This window comes from Eubalaena glacialis, chromosome 4 (genome assembly GCF_028564815.1).
Source record: "Eubalaena glacialis isolate mEubGla1 chromosome 4, mEubGla1.1.hap2.+ XY, whole genome shotgun sequence".
NCBI classification, from domain to species: domain Eukaryota; kingdom Metazoa; phylum Chordata; class Mammalia; order Artiodactyla; family Balaenidae; genus Eubalaena; species Eubalaena glacialis.
The window spans coordinates 35,240,884-35,262,939 of record NC_083719.1 but is presented as its reverse complement, the minus strand read 5'-3'; the positions used below and the strand labels follow the sequence as shown (position 1 = coordinate 35,262,939).

The following is a 22,056-nucleotide window of genomic DNA, read 5'->3' as shown; positions in this document are numbered from 1 at the left end:
GTTGAGATGGAAAGATTCTGACATCTTCTGGATGATGTTTCTTCATTAGATAGAGTGAAGTTGTCAGACCCCTAAATACATGTCCTCACTTGTTCTATTTCCACTTACAAAGCTCTAAGGACATTAAAGCTGCCTATGGAGACTCCATCTCCAAAAGGAATTATGAAACGTCACTGTGGTTTAACTATGGTTATCAGATTTATCAGTCATTAAGTCCCTATTTTTATTCTTTTCCAATGTCAGTTGGTTCAAAACTGTGAGGGACAACAGTAAAATTACTTCTCAAAGGCTGAAACCCTTAACACCAGGCTCTATGCCCAGAGTTTTACATGCATTATCCTGATTAACTGTTACAACAACGTTGAGAGGTAGATATTATTACTCTCATTTTACAAATGATAATGAGAATTTCAGTGGCATAAGTAGCAGGTAAGTAGGAGAGAAAGGATTCAGGTCTAGGTCTATCACGTTGCTTCCTAGTCTTTATGCTTTTACCATCCAAATACTCATCCTTAAACACCTTATAGTGTAGTATCACTTGATTTTGAAATTTAGGTAAATGGAATCATGCTTTATGTATGCTGTTATGTCCGGTTTCTTTTGTATTGTTCATGAGATTTTCCCCATGCTGTTCCATATAGCTGTAGTTCATTCATTTATATATTGAATAAAATTCAATTGGCAAAACTTATTTTTTATACTTCTAATGGACATTAGAATTGTTTATAGTTCTTTACTATTTGAATAATATTACTATGAAAATTCTTGCACATGTCCCTAGGTACACATGTGCATTTCTCTGTATTAAATCTTGCTTCACAACTAACACTTGATATTCAGTCTTCTAATTTTAGCCATTCTGGTGAATGAGTAACCGTCTGTTCTTGTGGTTTTATTTTGAATTTCCCTGATGTTTAATGAGGATGAGCACCTTTTCATGTGACATTCTTGGTTGTTTTGTTTTCCTAATTTATGAATTGCCTTTTAAATTCCCTTGCCATTTTTTTTTTCTACTGGATTCTACTGGGTATCTGTCTTCTTATTGATTTGTAGGAACACAACATATGATGGAAGCCTTATGTCAAGTATATATGTTGCAAATATCTTCTACCACTGTCTGGTTTACCATTTCACTTTCTTTTGATGAAAGGAAGTTTTAAAATTTAATATAATCAAATATATTGGTTTTTTTTTCTGTTGTTAGTATGTCTTGTGTCCTTTTTAATAAAATCTTCTCCTACCTGGTATAATGAAACTATTCCCCTATATTAACTTCTAAAAACTTCATTTTGCTGGTTTTCACATTCAAGTCTCACTTGGAATTGGTTTTTCTGGTGGTATGAGGCAGAGGTTGATTTATCTGATTCATTTTCTGTTTGCTATAGGGAAATTGTCCCAGTATAAATTTTCCAATTTATGGAAAATATCATGTTTTACTCTTTGCTCTGTAGTGTCTCCACTGTCAAGTGTTTATATGTGTGTGGGTCTTCTGGGGGTCTTCTATTCTCTTCCATTGGCTGATATTTCTAATCTGGTGCTACTTCCACACTGTAAATAAAGCTTTATTTGAACACAGCCATGGTCACCCATTAATGTATTTTTTATGGCTTACTTTGGCACTGCAAGTGCAAAGTTGAATAGTTGAGACAGAGACAATATAGCCCAACAAAACCTACATATTCACTACCTAGCCCTTTACAGAAAAAGGTTGCTGACACTTGTTCTAACCTATACAATAAGATTTTTCTTTAAATGAAACAATATATTAAAATTGGTAAGAAAAAAATATAATATTATTGTCTACTCAGGAAGTCCAATTAAATCAGTGAAAAGAAAAGTACTAGCACTGATGACAGAGTTCAGTAAAATGCAAGATTATAGGACAACTACAAAAAAGAAACACTTTCTTGTAGCTCATTAGCTAACTAGAAAATATTATGCAAAAAAGGTACCATTCTCAAGGGTAATAAAAGTTTTAGTATCCACTAGCAATAATCTTAAAACTGTGAAGATTTTAAGTAAAATTACTACAATTTATACATTAGTGGGGATGTACTCTCATGTTTGTGATGTAAAGTCTTTCCATTAAGAAGAGTCACTCTATTTATACAAGTCTTATTTTGTATTTTTCACAACAGCCAGGACTCCAGATGGTGTCTCTAGATGAAGTGTGCAGGAGCCCCTCTAGGTTTGGTATCATCATCTGTAATATGGGGAGAAAAAAAATCTTTCCTACTCACCTCATACAATAGCTAATGGGATAAAATGGAATATTAGATGAATTAAAAATTTAAAGTGCCAAATGAAAAAAATGATATTAGCATTTATGTTTAATTCTATGTGAAAAGGAGAATGAGAGCAATGAAATCAGAATACATGTAGAGGGTGTAAAGTGAGAAACACAAAAGGAAACTAAGGATGCAAGGTTTTAAAGTAAGATGATAGGTTAAGCTATCCAAGGTCATCTCATGTTTACTGCAGTCTTTGGAAATTAGGTAATTTCTTGTGATGTGCATTTAAGTCATGCTGTGGTGTAATGCGTGGGATTTGCTTGGAAATCATATTTAAGGCCCAGAAATGGATCAGTGATGAACAGCAAGTAATATTTGGGAAGCAGTGACACTTAAAGTAGGCAGTTAGAAAGTACTAAGTAGAAGTGTTCAGAAGAGAAAGGCTGAGAGAAAGTGATTATTGCTTCATGCTAAAAACTGCAGTAGAAATGTGCACCTGGGTGGTGGGCACAGAAGCTGGAAACTATACTTCAGACTGGTTCTGGGAAAGAGCACTGGTGCTTCTTTGAAGTACAATAATCTTACTGTGACAGGGAGTGAGAGGGTGATACTGCTCCTTCCCTTCTTCCCTGTGTTTTATTATGAATAGTGTGGTCTTTAGAGATAAATAGTATTGGAGAGATAGGCTTTTAAACCAGAATGATGGTCAGATTACCTGGGGAGATTTTAAATCATACATATCCGCAGACCCAAATCTGCTGAGGATGGAGTGGGGACAGGAATTCGTATCTTGAAGATTCCACTTTTGATCACCCCAGTTTGAAAGTTCCAGAAACATTAGGGAAAGGACCCTTGTTGTCTTCCTGTCTATTTAGGAGTTCTTAAATTTAACAACTCCTGTCTATTTCAGAGCTGTTAAAATCCTGTGAGCCTCAGTCTGTTCCTCTGAAGATTAGATCAGAGTATCTTTAAGACTCCCTTCAGATCTTTGCCTCTGTGAAGTTTTAGAAAATCAATCACATAGAAGATTTGCTATAGAGCTCAGTTTGAACATTTTGAAAGAGATTTTCACCATTAAAGTCAGTTAACCAAAGGACTGTCTCATCTTGAACATCTCAAAGGAAGAGTAGATCTAATATATGTCAGTTAAGCCTTGACTGAAATCATTCATTCAACATTCAAGAATTCACCAAGAGGCCTTTTTATGACAAGCACTGTCACATGCACTGGGGATAGAGAAGAGAACACCACACACACAATCTCTGTCCTTGTGGTACTTAATTCTGGAAGGGGGGGGCAGCAGGTAGAACAATAACAGCCAAAACAAACAAACAAACAAACAATTACACGTTAGGATAAGTGCCATGAAGGACACAGACAGGATGAGATGATAGAAAGTAATTTGGTGGGGATGGAATCAGGTGTCTACTTTGCATAGGATATTCATGGAGGGCCTCACTGTACTGGCCCCTGAAGGAGGAGAGGGAGCTTGGCATCCAAAGGGGAGGGAGAAGAGTTTTCTAGTTAGAGGCCCAGTGAGTTACAGAGACCCTGAGGGGTAAAGAACTTGGAATGTTCAAGGATTGAAGGGAAGACAAATGGTGACTTGGATAGGGCCAGTGGTGGTGGAGACCCAGAGAAATGGCCGGGTTTGAGAGCTGTTTTAGACGAAGAAAATAGATCTTCCTTAAAGGAAAATAACACTCACCTCCTTGGTATGACAGAGAAATACAGAAACATCTGAACACTGAGCCATTCTGTGAAATACTCATTGCATGATCTTAGCCAAACTGTGTACCCTCTCTTTGCCTCAATTCCTTCATCTACAAAATGGAGATAATAATACTCACCTTATGGGTTGTTATAAGGATTAAAACTAGAAAGTAAGTATAAATATTTTGCACAGTGTTTGGAATATATTACATTGTTGATAAATGTTAAGTAATGTTATAATTATTATTATTAATTTTTTTATCATATGGTTTTATAGAAGAGATGAGTCTATCAGTATCCTAAATAAAATAAGCCTCCATCCTAGGTATTTAGGTTTACTCCTCACTGGAAAAACGAAAGACTCCTAAATCAATATAGGAAATTTATTTTAAAATACTTTGTTATAGACAGTATAATATTATACAGGGACCAGTTAAAATTTTATATCTAGAGGTAGTCAGTTAGCATGTGATCAAGAATGTACTGTTTAGGAGAGGTCAGCCAGCATTGTGTCAAGTACCAGAAGCCACGCTGGTTATCAATAAATTTATCGATATGTTTAACATACTGAATGTAAAAAAAATAGGTTTTATTGCTGAAACCAACGTCTTGCTAAATAACGTAATGGATGTTATATGTAGCTCTTGTTGGTGAAATGAGGCATTTCCAATCTTGCATTATCTAGACAGAAGGATTCAGCAAGGTCTGTATCCTGTACCCATTAAGAACATCACCCACGGCTTGATCCCTAATAGATCCTATATCCAGCTGTCTGGGTATATCTGTTTGCCTCATGCCCACTAGAGGACACAGACTTGGGAATCTGCCTCATATGAATCTCTAATACCAAGTATGCTTAAGTAACTTAGATGACATAGAAATGGAACTTCATCAAGCTTACAGAATATATTTATTAACTGTGATACTTGCCTTCTTAATAAATATTTAATAAATGTTATATGTGTGGAAAACTTTATTTGACACTGGCTTTCATTATAAAACATGTAGCAAGACTGTGGGAGATTAGCCCTTTCCTCAAATTTTATTGGTGGATACTTTCTTCTACCAAGAAGAATATAAGGAAACTGAATTGCTTGGGAAAGCTTGCAATAACGCCACGATTCCAGTGAATCACTTCCCCAATGCCCAATGTAGAGCCTTGCTTCCAAATAACAGCTTCTTTGGTATAGAAGCTGTGACTGCTACTTTAGTTTCCCTAAGATCTGTGGACCAGGAGTGGCCATGGGAAAACAACAGGTGCTCTGTTACCAAATTTTTGTTGTCACCAGTGATGGCTATGGTATCCCTGCTGCTATCACCGTAAAGAAAGTCCTTGTCCCACCCGAACTGCTCAAATGACCTTTTCTTTACTGTTGCTATCCAAAAGGAATTATAAACGGGGGGTTACACTAAAGGTCATTCCCTTGCCTCTCACCACCTCCCCGATTCCACCCCCTCACACAAGAGAAATATCTGGACCTAGAGACTTATACATTCAATGCCTGGTCCCACTCAGGGGATTCCAATGGTAACACTACTTTTCTTCCTTCTTTCCTAGTCTCTTACATAATAATCCAAATGATACAGATCTTCTTTTTCCCCATTGGTAAATACAATCTAGACTATTTTCCTTGGGCAGATGGATGAGATTTATATTCAGTACCTCTAATCTGTTCAAGTCTAGTATTTAAGTAGGGATAATATTCAGATGTCCTGAGAAGATTTTTCAAAAATATATATATACATATGTATATATGTATATGTATATATATATATGGCTGAGTCACTGTGCTGTGCACCTGAAACTAACACAACATTGTAAATCAACTGTACTTCAATAAAAATAACAATAAGCCAACATCACATCTCAAAGATAATTTTTAAATAAATATATATATAGTTGTGAGGCAAATTTGGCTATATTAATATTATTGAGTTCTGCAGATGAGCAAGGTGAACATGAGGTTGATTTGGTCTTTGGAACATCCTGATAATTGATCAGTGAATTTTGAGATTGTCTTTCCCTCTTATTCCAGAATAACTTTTCATGATAATGATAAATTATGTATTGACATTTGATGTAGAATTATTTCTAAGAAATAAAATAAATTTAATATTTAATAAAATATATATGTGCATATGTATATATATACATATATATGTATATTTACACACACACACATACCTAGCCCCCATCGTCATAGAATCAGACTCCTTTCTCTGGGTGGACCCAAGCATGTATAATTGGAAAAACTCCAGGCTATTTACATATATAACCACATTTCAGAGCTACTGCTTAAGTTTCTAAACAAATTGGGTGTGGCCCAGGTTCACTAAATGGGTAACTAGGCTTGCCTTGATACATGTTTTCAAAACATTTCATTTCCTAAAACTGTGGAAGTGTAGCTCTTAGAAGTTCCCAGCTGTTTCTCTTGCATTCTTGTCTGCCATATTCAAATGGTTCTTAAGGACTGGGGTCATCTCTCTTCCCCTCCTCTCTTGTTAGGTGGTCCAGCATAGACCAATCAGGACACTTTTAATCACATTTTTATAGGTCTTGGATTATACTGGCAATTTGGAGTATTGGGTTGGAGTACTAAATCTTCTGGTTCCACAAGCCCATTCTCCAGGTCTGAGCTGCATGCAGAAGTTCCCCACCTCACGCTGGGGGTCAGGGAGCACATAGCTAAAGAGGCGGTGTTACTCAATCTGATGGGGGCAAAATGGAATGGGTGAAGAATCAGGCAGGTCAAGAATCAGAGTTGCTGAGGGGCTCATACAGGAGGATGTTTCCAGTTGACAAATAGTAAGCATTCATGGTGTGCCTGCCCTGTGCTCTTCTGGGGTAGGTGGGAAAGACTTGACCTGTGTTTTCTTGTAAATCAGGAGATTCTAAACTTTCCTCAAAATAAGTGAAACTTTTAAATTATGCCACAGGGTTTTATCTCCCATGGGTACTCATTAATTATTTGATCCAAATTCCTTGCATCGTAGCACAATGGCAAAATTGCAAACTATGAATTTTTCAAGAGAACACTGGAAACCAGTTGTAAACACTTGAAAAACACGTAGTTAAATTCACAACTCAAAAGCAAATGTTTTGTTTTTCATATTCACATTATTTTTGTAGGAGTGGGCAAACTGTGTCACCTTGCATACCTTCCCTCTTTTTGTACATCATTAGTTCATTTCCACCTTCATTCATCATTCATTCAATAAGTATTTATTGTATGTTTGCTATGTGCCAGGTACTGTGCTCTGACCTGGAGATAAAAGGATGAACACAAGTGCTCACCATTCCTACTTCTTGGAATTCTTACTCTGGTGAAAGACAGGCATTAATGAAAATATCATACATCCTTATAAAGTTGCATTTTAAGTGTTAAGTGTTACAAAGGAAAATGATAGCATACTATGAGTGGGTATAATATAATCTAGTTAGATGAATCAGAAAAGACTTCCTTAAGGATAGGAAGTGGGCTGAGATCTGCAAAATAGGTAGGATTTAGCCAGGCAAAAACATGCAACAAAGGGAACAGCATGGGAAAAGTCCATGTGGCCAGAGGACCATCTGAGTTTAGGGAACTCAAAAAAGCCTGGAGTAGCTGGAATGAGAGAGCGAAAGGAAGGGCAATAGGAGATAAGGCTGAGAATGTAGGACAAGGCAAGGTGAGGAGGGCTCCCCTCATACACATTGTCTTACCCTCTCTGATTTTCCCCTTACCCAGTTCTCTCAACTGAAGGACTTCATTTAACACTCCCAACACTTTCCCTACATCCACTACTTTCACCTAGAATTTCCTCCCCAAATTCCATTTTTTCCATGACTCTTTCAGTGATGCCTCAAATAGAATTTATCTGATACTTTCTGTTTCCATGAACTTTGCATTTTTATTAAAATTTATCATATTTCAGGTTACCTCATACTTTTTTTAAACATATATGTCTCTCTTTCCATATTTTATGACCTACAGAGCAGGAATCTTGTTCATTTCCTATGGGTCCTAGCAAAGTATCTTGTGTCTAGCAAGAGTCTCATAAATTCTTATTGAATCATGTTAACACCAGGCTTCTGTAGAAAACAAAAAGTCAAATACATTCCTTTGTTTCCTTTCTTTTAAAGATTTTTTTTTTTTGCTCAAAAAAAAGGCAACAGAGAACAGAAAAGGTATTATGTAACATTGCAGACAGAATCCAAAAGTCCCTTAATATTTTTAAAGATTAACTTTCTTTTAAAGAAGAAATATGCCACATGAAGTCCAGATAAGAATCTCCTGCTATTTGGGGAGATATTATTATATTATTTTGGAAAACTCCAAATAGTCTGAATGAAGATCTCAATCTTTTACCCAAAAAATGGTATCTTATAATTAAAGCAACTTTCTGTAAAAATTAATGCTGTTTATAAAACATTTGGAAAATAGAGAAAAGTGGGAAAGAGCCATATTTGATGAACTTTGTTTCATCCTGAAGTCTTGATCTTCCTTCATATGTATGTAGAGTTCTCTGATTTTACTTTTTCCCCACTATTTTTGAGAACCTTGTGGAAGCTTTAGACTCTATAATATGTCCTCTTAACTGAAAAGGATTGGCACAATGCACAGCCATTAACTTTTATACGTGTACTTTCTGTAATCCTTTCTAATGCAAATGCTTATGCCTCGTGCATTACTTTCATAGAAAATGTTATTTCTTAATTTACAGTTATGACTTAGGCTGAACACGGACTTACTGTTTATCAGCTTTAACCCTGATGGAGTGGATTTAGGTATTGAGGTGAAATGGTAGGCAATTGAGAAAAATGAAACTTAGGGATTAGTGTTAAATGTTGACAACAAGCATTGTAACAATTTGAGGCAGTGTGAAATTGCCCTTTTCAGTGATTATGACAGTAAAGAAAGGCACCACAGGGTCATTGCTAAGTAAGGAGGACTGAAGCAAAGTTGGGAGAACACAAAAGGAGGCTGCATCTCCCTGCTGGAAGTTGATTCAACAAAAAGAGAAATTGCAAAAGTTGAGTATGTTTTTAACAGCACTTATGAAACACTGAGATTTTAACTTTTAGACAGAGGCAGGGTGGTCTAAGCTAAAATGAAATTGAGAGAGAAAAAATTATGAAGAGTAATGCTTAGTACCTATGGACAGGTTTTTAACCTGGGATCCACAGATCATTTCCAGGAGGCTGTATGCAAATTTTACATCTGTGTGTATTTTCAGGGGTTCATTAAAGTTAAGAAGCTCTGTGTATGGTATAATTTTCTACCCATTTAATCGAATTTATAATCTATTATTTACTTTTGAATACTTCAGTTTAAATGGTGTGATATAACTGTGTCCATTCCCTAGTTTTAATTGATATTCTGATGTAGCATTTCAGAGAGTGTGGTCGCATACCCCTCTGGGAACTCCAGCCAAGACCCATTTAGATCAAACCTATTTTCATGATGATATTAAAATGTTATTTACCTTTGTTACTGTGTTTACACTTGCACTGAGAGTGCAAAAACAGTGGTCAGTAAAACTGCTGGCACCTCAACATGAATCAGGCAGAAGTACCTAAAGTAATAATTATATTCTTCATTGCCATGTATTCACAGGAAAAAGAAAAAGTTTTATTTAAGAATATTCTTGATGAAGTAGTAAAAAACAAAAACAAAATAATTTATTAAATCTTAACCTATGATCACACAATTTTTTACCATTCTATGTGAAAAAAATGGACATTACACATAAAGCACCTCTACCACATACCAAAACTGATGACTATTCAAGGAAAGTACAATTTTTGAATTTTGAGATAAACAAGCCATTTTTTTCAAGTAATTATTTTTACTTGGAAAAAGACTAAAACAAATTATGGTAATTCAGATTATCACTTCACAGATAACAACTGACAGTATTTATTGCCAGTGATAAAATTCAAGGTTACAGGAGAAAATTAGAATTTTGCAAAATATGTGTCTGCCACTATCAGCATAATAGCCTACCAATATTTAAAGAATTTTTTATGAGATCAGTGCTAAATGTAGCAATTTTTTGTGTTGTATAAAATATGTCAACATTTGGAAGATCTGCATGACACAGTGAATATTTTCCAAATGACTAATGCTTGATTGACAGAATCATGCATGGATAAAAGATATACTCAAAGTGAGAGGTAGACTGGAGGACTTTAATGTAATGGAATAGGAAAAATTTATCAAGTTTTAGAATAGTACCAAAAAAAATATCATAGAGGAAGCTTGCACAAGCCTCTTAGATAGCGTAATCCACCAGAGGGCAGACAGCAGAAGCAAGAAGAACTACAATCCTGCAGCCTGTGGAATGAAAAACACATTCACAGAAAGATAGACAAAATGAAAATGCAGAGGACTATGTACCAGATGAAGGAACAAGATAAAACCCCAGAAAAACAACTAAATGAAGTGGAGATAGGCAACGTTCCAGAAAAAGAATTCAGAATAATGATAGTGAAGATGATCCAGGACCTCGGAAAAAGAATGGAGGCAAAGATTGAGAAGATGCAAGAAATGTTTACCAAGACCTAGAAGAATTAAAGAACAAACACCTAGAAGAATTACAGAACAAACAAACAGAGATGAACAATACGATAACTGAAATGAAAAATACACTAGAAGGAATCAGTAGCAGAATAACTGGGGCAGAAGAATGGATAAGTGACCTGGAAGACAGAACGGTGGAATTCACTGCCGCAGAACAGAATAAAGAAAAAAGAATGAAAAGAAATGAAGACAGCCTAAGAGACCTCTGGGACAACATTAAATGCACCCACATTTGCATTATAGGGGTCCCAGAAGGAGAAGAGAGAGAGAAAGGACCTGAGAAAATATCTGAAGAGATTATAGAGGAAAACTTCCCTAACATGGGAGAGGAAATAGCCACCCAAACCCAAGAAGAATAGAGAGTCCCAGGACGGATAAACCCAAGGAGAAACACATCAAGACACATAGTAATCAAACTGACAAAAATTAAAGACAAAGAAAAATGATTAAAAGCAACAAGGGAAAAACGACAAATAACATACAAGGGAACTACCATAAGGTTAACAGCTGATTTCTCAGCAGAAACTCTACAAGCCAGAAGGGAGTGGCATGATATATTTAAAGTGATGAAAGGGAAGAACTTACAATCAAGATTACTCTTCCCGGAAAGGATCTCATTCAGCTTTGATGGAGAAATCAAAAGATTTACAGACAAGCAAAAGCTAAGAGAGGCACATATATATAATGGAATATTACTCAGCCATGAAAAGAAATGAAATTGAGTTATTTGTAGTGAGGTGGATGGACTTAGAGTCTGTCATACAGAGTGAAGTAAGTCAGAAAGAGAAAAACAAATACTGTATGCTAACACATATATATATATATATATATATATATATATGGAATCTAAAAAAAAAAAGGTTCTGAAGAACCTAGGGGCAGGACAGGAATAAAGATGCAGATGTAGAGAATGGACTTGAGGACACAGGGAGGGGGAAGTGTAAGCTGGGACGAAGTGAGAGAGTGGCATGGACATATATACACTACCAAATGTAAAATAGATAGCTAGTGGGAAGCAGCCACATAGCACAGGGAGATCAGCTCGGTACTTTGTAACCACCTAGAGGGGTGGGATAGGGAGGGTGGGAGGGAGACGCAAGAGGGAGGGGATTGGGGGATATATGTATACATATAGCTGATTCACTTTGTTATACAGTATCAACTAACACACCATTGTAAAGCAATTATACTCCAATAAAGATGTTTAAAAAAAAAGAAAGCTAAGAGAATTCAGCACCACCAAACCAGCTCTATAACAAATGCTAACGGAACTTCTCTAATTGGGAAACACAAGAGAAGAAAAGGACCTACAAAAACAAACCCAAAACAATTTTAAAAATGGTCATAGGAACATACATATCAATAATTACCTTAAATATGAATGGATTAAATGCTCCAATGAAAAGACACAGGCTCGCTGAATGGATACAAAAACAAGACTCATATATATGCTGTCTACAATAGACCCACTTCAGACCTAGGGACATATATAGATTGAAAGTGAGGGGATGGAAAAAGATATTCCATGCAAATGGAAATCAAAAGAAAGCTGGAGTAGCAATTCTCATATCAGATAAAATAGACTATTAAATAAAGAATGTTAGAAGAGACAAGGAAGGACACTACATAATGATCAAGGGATCAATCCAAGAAGAAGATATAACAATTATAAATATATATGCACCCAACATAGGAGCACCTCAATATATAAGGCAAATGCTAACAGCTATAAAAGAGGAAACTGATAGTAACACAGTAACAGTGGGGGACTTTAACACCTCACACCAATGGACAGATCACCCAGACAGAAGAACTAATAAGAAAACACAAACTTTAAATGACACAATAGACCAGATAGATTTAATTGATATTTATAGGACATTCCACCCATAAACAGCAGATTACACTTTCTTCTCAAGTGCACACAGAACATTGTCCAGGGTAGATCACAACTTGGGTCAGAAATCAAGCCTCGGTAAATTTAAGAAAATTGAAATCATATCAAGCATCTTTTCCAACCACAACACTATGAGATTAGAAATTAATTACAGGGAAAAAACGTAAAAAACACAAACACATGGAGGCTAAATAATACGTTACTAAATAACCAAGAGATCACAGAAGAAATCAATGAGGAAATCAAAAAATACCTAGAGACAAATAACAAAGAAAACACGATCCAAAATCTATGGGATGGGGGATTAGAGAGCAGGACATTCGGCTTGCGAGCGGGAACGTCTTAGTCGTACACGGAGAAAGAACGATTTAAAAATGGGTGATGTTGAGAAGGGCAAGAAGATTTTTGTTCAGAAATGTGCCCAGTCCCATACTGTGGAAAAGGGAGGCAAGCACAAGACTGGGCCAAATCTCCATGGTCTGTTTGGGCGAAAGACAGGTCAGGCTGTCGGATTCTCTTACACAGATGCCAACAAGAACAAAGGCATCACCTGGGGAGAGGAGACGCTGATGGAGTATTTGGAGACTCCCAAGAAGTACATCCCTGGAACAAAAATGATCTTCGCTGGCATTAAGAAGAAGGGAGAAAGGGCAGACTTGATAGCTTATCTCAAAAAAGCTACTAATGAGTAATAGTTGGCCACTGCCTTATTTATTATGAAACACATGTCTCATGACTTTTTATGTGTACCATATTTAAATTGATCTCATACACTAGAATTCAGATCATGAATAGTTGATGTAATATTTCTGTCCTGATTTAAATAAGATTGGCTTGTGGCTAAATGAATATGGTCAGCTTTTTGAATTTTGATAGTAATTCTGGTTCAGCAAGCACTATCACTGTTTTCCCCATCTAAAGAGATGATTAAACTTGAATAAGGAATGTTAAACTTTTCAGGGATATGGTGAATGCCTTCTCAAACCCTATAGGAGATTGGTTTTATATTTAGATTTCTATAACTGGTTATATTAATATATTTAAATATTGAGAAGCTCCCTTCACTGTCTCATAGACCAGCAAGATTCACCTGTGTTTCAAGTTGTGTTCATTCACCTGTTAAGGCAAGGGTTGAAGATACACTGACAATGTCCACTTTATCTTTTTGGTCTTAACTATGCCAATTTAATTAAAATTCTCCATCTTAAAAAAAAAATCTGTGGGATGTGGCAAAAGCAGTTCTAAGAGGGGAGTTAATAGCAATACAGTCCTACCTCAAGAAACAAGAAAAATCTCAAATAAACAATCTAACCTTACACCTAAAGGAACTAGAGAAAGAAGAACAAACAAAACCCAAAGTTAGTAGAAGGAAAGAAATCATAAAGATTAGAGCAGAAATAAATGCAATAGAAACAAAGAAAACAATAGCAAAGATCAATAAAACTAAAAGCGGTTCTTTGAGAAGATAAACAAAATTGATAAACCTTTAGCCAGACTCATCAAGAAAAAGAGGTAGAGGACTCAAATCAATAAATTTAGAAATGAAAAAGGAGAAGTTACAAATGACACTGCAGAAATACAAAGCAACCGAAGAGACTACTAGAAGTAACTCTATGCCAATAAAATGGACAACCTGGAAGAAATGGACAAATTCTTAGAAAGGTATAACCTTCCAAGACTGAACCAGGAAGAAATAGAAAATATAAACAGACCAATCACAAGTAATGAAATTGAAACTGTGATTAAAAATCTTCCAACAAACAAAATCCTTGGACCAGATGGCTTCACAGGTGAATCCTATCAAACATCTAGAGAAGAGCTAGTACCGAGATAGTACAAAAAAAAGAAAATTACAGACCAATATCACTGATGAATATAGATGCAAAAATCCTCAACAAAATACTAGCAAACAGAATCCAACAACACAATAAAAGGATCATATACCATGATCAAGTGGGTTTTATCCAAGGGATGCAAGGATTCTTCTATATATGCAAATCGATCTATGTGATACACCATATTAACAAATTGAACAATAAAAACATATGATCATATCAATAGATGCAGAAAAAGCTTTCAACAAAATCCAACACCCATTTCTAATAAAAACTTTCCAGAAAGTGGGCATAGAGGGAACATACCTCAGCATAATAAAGGCCATATACAACAAACCCATAGCAAACATCATTTGCAATGGTGAAAAACTGAAAGCATTTCCTCTAAGATCAGGAAGAAGACAAGATGTCCACTCTCACCACTATTATTCAACATAGTTTTGGAAGTCCTAGCCACGGCAAACAGAGAAGAAAAAGAAATAAAAGAATTCAAATTGGAAAAGAAGAAGTAAAACTGTCACTGTTTGCAGATGACATGATACTATACATAGAAGATCCTAAAGATGCTACCAGAAAATTATTAGAGCTAATCAATGAATTTGGTAAAATTGCAGGATACAAAATTAATGCACAGAAATCTCTTGCTTTCCTATACACGAACAACAAAAGATCAGAAAAAGAAACTAATGAAAGAATCCCATTCACCATTGCAACAAAAAGAATAAAATACCTAGGAATAAACCTACCTAAGGAGGTAAAAGACCTGTACTCAGAAAACTATAAAACACTGATGAAAGAAATCAAGGATGACACAGATAGATGGAGAGACATACCATGTTCTTGGATTGGAAGAATCAATATTGTGAAAATGACTATACTACCCAAAGCAATCTACAGCTTCAATGCAATCCCTATCAAATTGCCAATGGCATTTTTTACAGAACTAGAACAAAAAATCTTCAAATTTGTATGGAGACACAAAAGACCATAAATAGCTAAAGCAATCTTGAGGGAAGACAACAGAGCTGGAGGAATCAGACTCCCTGACTTAAGACTATACTAGAAAAGTACAGTAATCAAGACAATATGGTACTGGCACAAAAACAGAAATATAGATCAATGGAACAGGATAGAAACCCCAGAGGTAAACCCATGCACTTATGGTCAACTATTCTATGACAAAGGAGGCAAGGATATACAATGGAGAAAAGACAGTCTCTTCAATAAGTTGTGCTGGGAAAACTGGACAGCAACATGTAAAAGAATGAAATTAGAACACTCCTTAACACCATACACAAAAATAAACTCAAAATGGATTAAAGACCTAACTGTAAGACCGACACTATAAAACTCTTAGAGGAACACATAGGAAGAACACTCTTTGACATGAATCACAGCAAGATCTTTTTTGATCCACCTCCTAGAGTAATGGAAATAAAAACAAAAGTAAACAAATGGGACCTAATGAAACTTAAAAGCTTTTGCACAGCAAAGGAAACCATAAACAAGATGAAAAGACAACCCTCAGAATGGGAGAAAATATTTGCAAAAGAAACAATGGACAAAGGATTAATCTCCAAAATATATAAACAGCTCATGCATCTCAATATCAAAAAAACAAACAACCCAATCAAAAATTGGGTGGAAGACCTAAATAGACATTTCTCCAAAGAAGACATACAGATGGCCAAGAGGCACATGAAAAGCTGCTCAACATCACTAATTATTAGAGAAATGCAAATCAAAACTACAATAAGGTATCACCTCACACCAGTTAGAATGGACATCATCAGAAAAATCTACAAACAACAAATGCTGGAGAGGGTGTGGAGAAAAGGGAACCCTCTTGCACTGTTGGTGGGAATGTAAATTGATACAGCCACTATGGAGAACAGTATGGAGGTTCCTTAAAAAACTAAAAATAGAATTACCATATGACCCAGCTATCCCACTACTGGGCATATACCCAGAGAAAACCATAAATCAAAAAGACACATGCACCCCAATGTTCATTGCAGCACTACTTACAATAAACAGGTTATGGAAGCAACCTAAATGCCCATCAACAGATGAGTGGATAAAGAAGATGTGGTATATATATATATATATATATATATATATATATATATATATATATATACACAATGGAATATTACTCAGCTATAAAAAGGAATGAAACTGGGTCATTTGTATAGACATGGATGGACTTAGAGACTGTCAGAAAGAAGTAAGAAAGAGAAAAACAAATATCTTATATTAACACATATATGTGGAATCTAGAAAAATGTTACAGATGAACTGGTTTGCAAGGCAGAAATAAAGACACAGTTGTAGAGAACAAACGTATAGACACCAAGGGAGGAAAGTGGGGGTGGGGTCGGGTGGTGGTGGTGGTGGGATGAATTGGGAGTTGGGATTGACATATATACACTAATACGTATAAAATAGATAACTTATAAAAACCTGCTGTTTAAAAAATAAGTAAATAAAATTAAATTAAAAAAAAAGAATATAATAACTATCTGAAATGGTTATTAAAATATTCTGCTCTTTTTCAAACTACATATCTCTGTGAGGCCAAGTTTTCTTCCAATATTTCAAACAAAATGTTATATTGCAACAAATTTAATACAAAAGCAGATATTTGAATCAATTTGTCTTCTATTAAGACAGATATTAATATAATTTACAAAAATGTAAAATAATGACACTTCTCACTAATTTATTTCTTGTTTTGGAAAAATAATTATTTTTCATAAAATATGTATAACACGTGTTGGGTTTCATATTGTTATTTTTAAATGAAATAATATATAGATTTTTAAAATTTGCAATTCTAATTTCTAAAATGGCAAATATTAATTGATATAATACACAAAAATGAGAGCACTTCAAGGGTTCTGGAACCAGTAAAATGCTATCATGTATATAAGTGTTTGAAACACTTAATTACTTTCTAAAATTGAACCATAATGTCCACATTTTTCTGTACTTGGCTTTATCACTTGATAACTTAGAGATCTTTCTATATCAGCACACATAGATTTACCTCATTCTTTTAAATAGCTACATGATATTCCATTCAAAAGGGGTACTGGAATTTATTTTATCAGTCCCCAACTGATGGACCTTTAGTTTATTTTACAGTATTTTGCTTTATAAACATTACTGTAGTGAATATCATTCTACTTGATGTACTCTTGACTAATATCTGTCATTTACCTCCAGCCAAAGACCACCAGGAATATATATACAGGTCAAAAAATTGAGTTTATTACTCATTGCAGTGAGGGAGAAAACATACCATGGGTGATTTTGTAGGAGGTCCAAAGAAGGGGGATTAGCTCTAGACTGGGTGCTGTCAAAAATCGTGAATAATTCTGTGGCTGGGTATTTCAACAAATCTTATCTACGGAAAGGGCTTACCGGAAAGAAGTTAAAGTTATAGGTGGGTAAGAAGCAGCAGTCACTTATATTAGCTGGGAGAGGGGGATATTTGGTATTTTGTGTTTTGCACAGTGATAGTTTTTGTCTACACTTAGACAAAATTATAAAGTAGCTTTATTTTGCCTCATTTTATCAAGTTCTCAGAATGACCTTGTCCAACTTTGGTATTTTGTGAGAATGTGTATGTCCCACAGGAGAACATGAGCTAGCTGTGAGCATCAGGCCAACTCCTAACAACACAGAGTTCTAGCTACGTGTCAGTTGGGATTTCAGGAGCTGCTTTTCTCTTTCTCATATGTAGAGTGTACGTTTCTGGTATTGTAAATGCTAGGTCAAAGGGGATGCTGAGGCAGCCAGAGAAAACTTCGTTTTGTCCTGTCTCCTTCCCTTTCATTCCAAGTTGGCAGCATTTCTGCTGAGATGGTTGATTGGTTGGTTCCATAAATCACACTCATAATCTCTTTAGAGCAAATGATTATCCAGCCATACCCTTGATTTTCCCTCTAGTACACACTTTATCCATTTTTGCAATATGGAAACACAGAATTTTCTAAATTTTCAAGTTTTGGTTCCATTTTTCATGACAATTTCTTTTTCAATTTACCTCATTCCTCTCACACTTTACTATGAGCAGCAATGAAAAACCAGGCAGTGCTTTCAATACTTTGCTTAAAAGTCTTCTCAGCTAAATATCAAATTTAATTGCTTACAGGTTCTACCTTCCACAAAACACTGGAATACAAATAAGCCAAGTACTTTCCCATTCTATAACAAGGATCCTCTTTCCTCCAGTTTCCACTAACATGTTCCTGAATTCTATCAGAGACTTCACCAGAAGAACTCATCATTCATATTTCTACCAACAGCCCTTTAAAGGGAATGTAGGTTGTATTCTAATATGCACCTCAAACTTTTCCAGTCTCTACCCATTACCCAGTTCCAAAGCCACTTTCACAATTTTAGGTATTTGTTACAGCAGCACTCCACTTCCAGATACCAAAATCTATATTAGTCAGGGTTCTTCAGGGAAACAGAACCAACAGGAATATAAAATTAGAATTTCTACTTTTATTTTAGATCTATTTCTGAATTCTGTTCTATTAATCTACCTGTTTGATCTCCAGTATCAAACTGCTTCCATTTTTCTAACTCCATCAAAATATTTAAACTATGGCAGGATTAGATAAACTACATCCCAAGTTTGTTACTGCCTCCTTTAAAATTTTTTCACATCAATTCTCAGATGTTTAATCTTCCAGATGATTCCCAGTATTATTTTGTAAAGTTTCCCTTCATTCTCCCACCATAAAAAATTCTTAGTACTATATTAATTGGTTAATATTTAATACAAAATTAAACCTAGAAAGAATTCACATCATTAAAATATTGTCTTAAGGGTTCTCATTATGGTCTTGCTGGATTAGCTTATAAAAGACTAACCCTCCTGGAGAGAACAACTAAAAATTTTGTTTAATGTTTGAAGGCATTAGAGAACTACTACTACTACTATCAAGACTTAAGAAGCCAAGATATGATATAGAAGGTAAGTAAAAAGAAGTTAACCAAACCATGTGACCTTTCTTTTCTCCTAAAACTGGAAGGTTGAAAAGCTGAGTAGAGTTTTTGGCAGTCTTAGAGTTTTAGTGACACAATTTTAGAGTTCAAGTTTTGCCAAATTAGGAGCGCCTTGGCATATACCCCAGTATATTGCATTTGAGACCCCAGAAGACTGGATCCTAAGAGTAGGAGAATCAGAGATAGATCAGCCCTCAAAAAAACTGAAATAGAGCCTTGAAGCACGGTAGTCTCTGATGGGATTATGGTAACTTGCCCTAGATAAGCTGCAACCCAGAAATAAGAGCAAATTCTCTCTGGAGAAAGATAGGATCTCTGACTTTGAAATGCTTCTTTATAAGCAAGGTCCTGCGTTCAATCTAAACCATCTTTGTTGTTCAGCAGTTTGACTATGATGTGCCTAAAGTGTGATTTTATTTTTATTTCTTAGTGTCTCTTCAATCTCCGGTTTGATGTCTTTCATTGCTTTGGACATACCAGAAGACAAGACCAAATGACTGAAAACTAGGAGAAAGATCTATAGGAGATCCAGATATTGAAGTTATTACACAGGGATATTGAATATTATTAATACATTCAAGAAAATACAGGAGAAGATGAAAAATTTCAGCCAAGAAGTAGAATCTAATTTTTAAATGTCCACACAAACACTGGAATTTAAAGATACAATAAATGAAATTAAGAACTCAATAGGTGGATGCAAGGACACGGCCAAACAAAAGGTTAGAGAACTGGAAAAAAATGTTAAACCAGAAACTAATGAAATTGGTCATCTACATGGAGTGTGTGGAGATGAGATGAAAGGAAAAGGGAATGTAACCTCTTCAAGTATTCCTTTTAATATAGTTTGGTATTTTGAATCATATTATTCTTTTAAATATTTGAAAAAGCTAAAACTTACTCAGCCATAAAAAGGAATGAAATTGAGTTATTTGTAATGAGGTGGATGGACCTACAGTCCATCACTTATAGAGTGAAGTAAGTCAGAAAGAGAAAAACAAATACCATATGCTAACACAGATATATGGAATCTAGAAAAACAGTACTGATGAACCTAGTGGCAGGGCAGGAATAAAGACGCTGATGTAGAGAATGGACTCGAAGACACAGGCAGGGAAGGGGAAGCTGGAACGAAGTGAGAGAGTACATTGGCATATATACACTACCACATGTAAAATGGATGGCTAGTGGGAAGCTGCTGAATAACACAGGGAGATCAACTCGATGCTTTGTGACGACCTAGAGGGATGGGATAGGGAGGGTGGGATGGAGGCTCAAGAGGGAGGGGATATGGGGATATATGTATACATATACATGATTCACTTTGTTGTACAGAAGAAATGAACACAACATTGTAAAGCAATTATACTCCAATAAAGATATAAAAATATATGTATATATATATATATATATATAAAGAAAAAGTTAAAATCAAATATAAGGGGAAAATAAGGTAAAAACAAATGAATAGGCTTCCAAGATGGCAGAGGAGAAAGACGTGGAGATCACCTTCCTCCCTACAAATACATCAGAACTACATCTACATGTGGAACAACTCCTACAGAACACCTACTGAACACTGGCAGAAGACCTCAGACTTCCCAAAAGGCAAGAAATTGCCCACGTACCTGGGTAGGGTAAAAGAAAAAAATGAAACAAAGACAAAAGAATAGTGATGGGACCTGCACCTCGGGGAGGGAGCTGTGAAGGAGGAAAAGTTTCCACACACTAGGAAACCCCTTCACTGGCGGAGATGGGGGGTGGGTGGGTGGGAAGCTTCAGAGCCACAGAGGACAGCACAGCAACAGGGGTGCGGAGGGCAAAGCGGAGAGATTCCCGCACAGAGGATTGGTGCTGACCAGTGCTCACCAGCCTGAGAGGCTGGTCTGCTCACCTGCTGGGGCGGGTGGGGGCTGGGAGCTGAGGCTCGGGCTTCAGAGGTCAGATCCTAGGGATAGGACTGGGGTTGGCTATGTGAACACAGCCTGAAGGGGGCTAGTGAGCCACAGCTAGCTGGGAGGGAGTCCGGGGAAAAGTCTGGAACTGCCTAAGAGGCTAGAGACCATTGTTTCGGGGTGCATGAGGAGAGGGGATTCAGAGCACCGTCTAAATGAGCTCTAGAGATGGGTGCGAGGCGCAGCTATCAGTGTGGACACCAGAGACGGGCATGAGATGCTAAGGCTGCTGCTGCAGACACAAGAAGTCTGTGTTCAAGCACAGGTCACCATCCACACCTCCCCTCTTGGGAGCCTGTGCAACCCGCCACTGCCAGGGTTCTGTGATCCAGGGACAACTTTCCCGGGAGAACACATGTCGTGCCTCAGGCTGTTGCAACGTCACACCGCAGGCTCGCCCCGCATTTCGTACCACTCCCTTCTCCCCAACTTGAGTGAGCCAGAGCTCCCTAATCAGCCGCTCCTTTAACCCCATCCTGTCTGGGCAGGGAATAGTTGCTCTCAGGTGACCTGCACGCAGAGGCAGGGCCAAATCCAAAGCTGAACCCCAGGAGCTGTGCGAACAAAGAACAGAAAGGGAAATTTCTCCCAGGGGCCTCAGGAGCAGCAGATTAAATCTCCACAGTCAACTTGATGCATCCTGCATCTGTGGAATACCTGAATAGACAACAAATCATCCCCAAATTGAGGCGGTGTACTTTGGGAGCAAATGTAGACTTGGGGTTTCCTTTCTGCATCTAATTAGTTTCTGGTTTTATGTTTATCTTAGTTTAGTATTTAAAGCTTATCATCATTAGTTGATTTGTTTATTGATTTGGTTGCTCTCTTCTTTTTTTATAC

General features: G+C 36.4%; 2 protein-coding genes across 2 annotated transcripts in view; one reads left to right on the top strand and one right to left on the bottom strand.

Moving 5' to 3' along the window:
* The window catches only part of FBXO4 (F-box protein 4), a 326,410-nt gene that overhangs the window by 38,880 nt on the left and 265,474 nt on the right, over nt 1–22,056 (bottom strand). The gene's annotated exons all lie outside the window — the stretch shown is intronic.
* LOC133089654 (cytochrome c-like) lies at nt 12,779–13,130 on the top strand. Its single transcript, XM_061187748.1, has one exon. The coding sequence runs from the start codon at nt 12,779–12,781 to the stop codon at nt 13,094–13,096; it is 318 nt and encodes a 105-aa protein (XP_061043731.1). The 3' UTR covers nt 13,097–13,130.

Excerpts from the sequence above, each read along its gene's own strand:
- LOC133089654 (XM_061187748.1), top strand. The coding sequence starts at position 12,779 with ATGGGTGATGTTGAGAAGGGCAAGAAGATTTTTGTTCAGAAATGTGCC.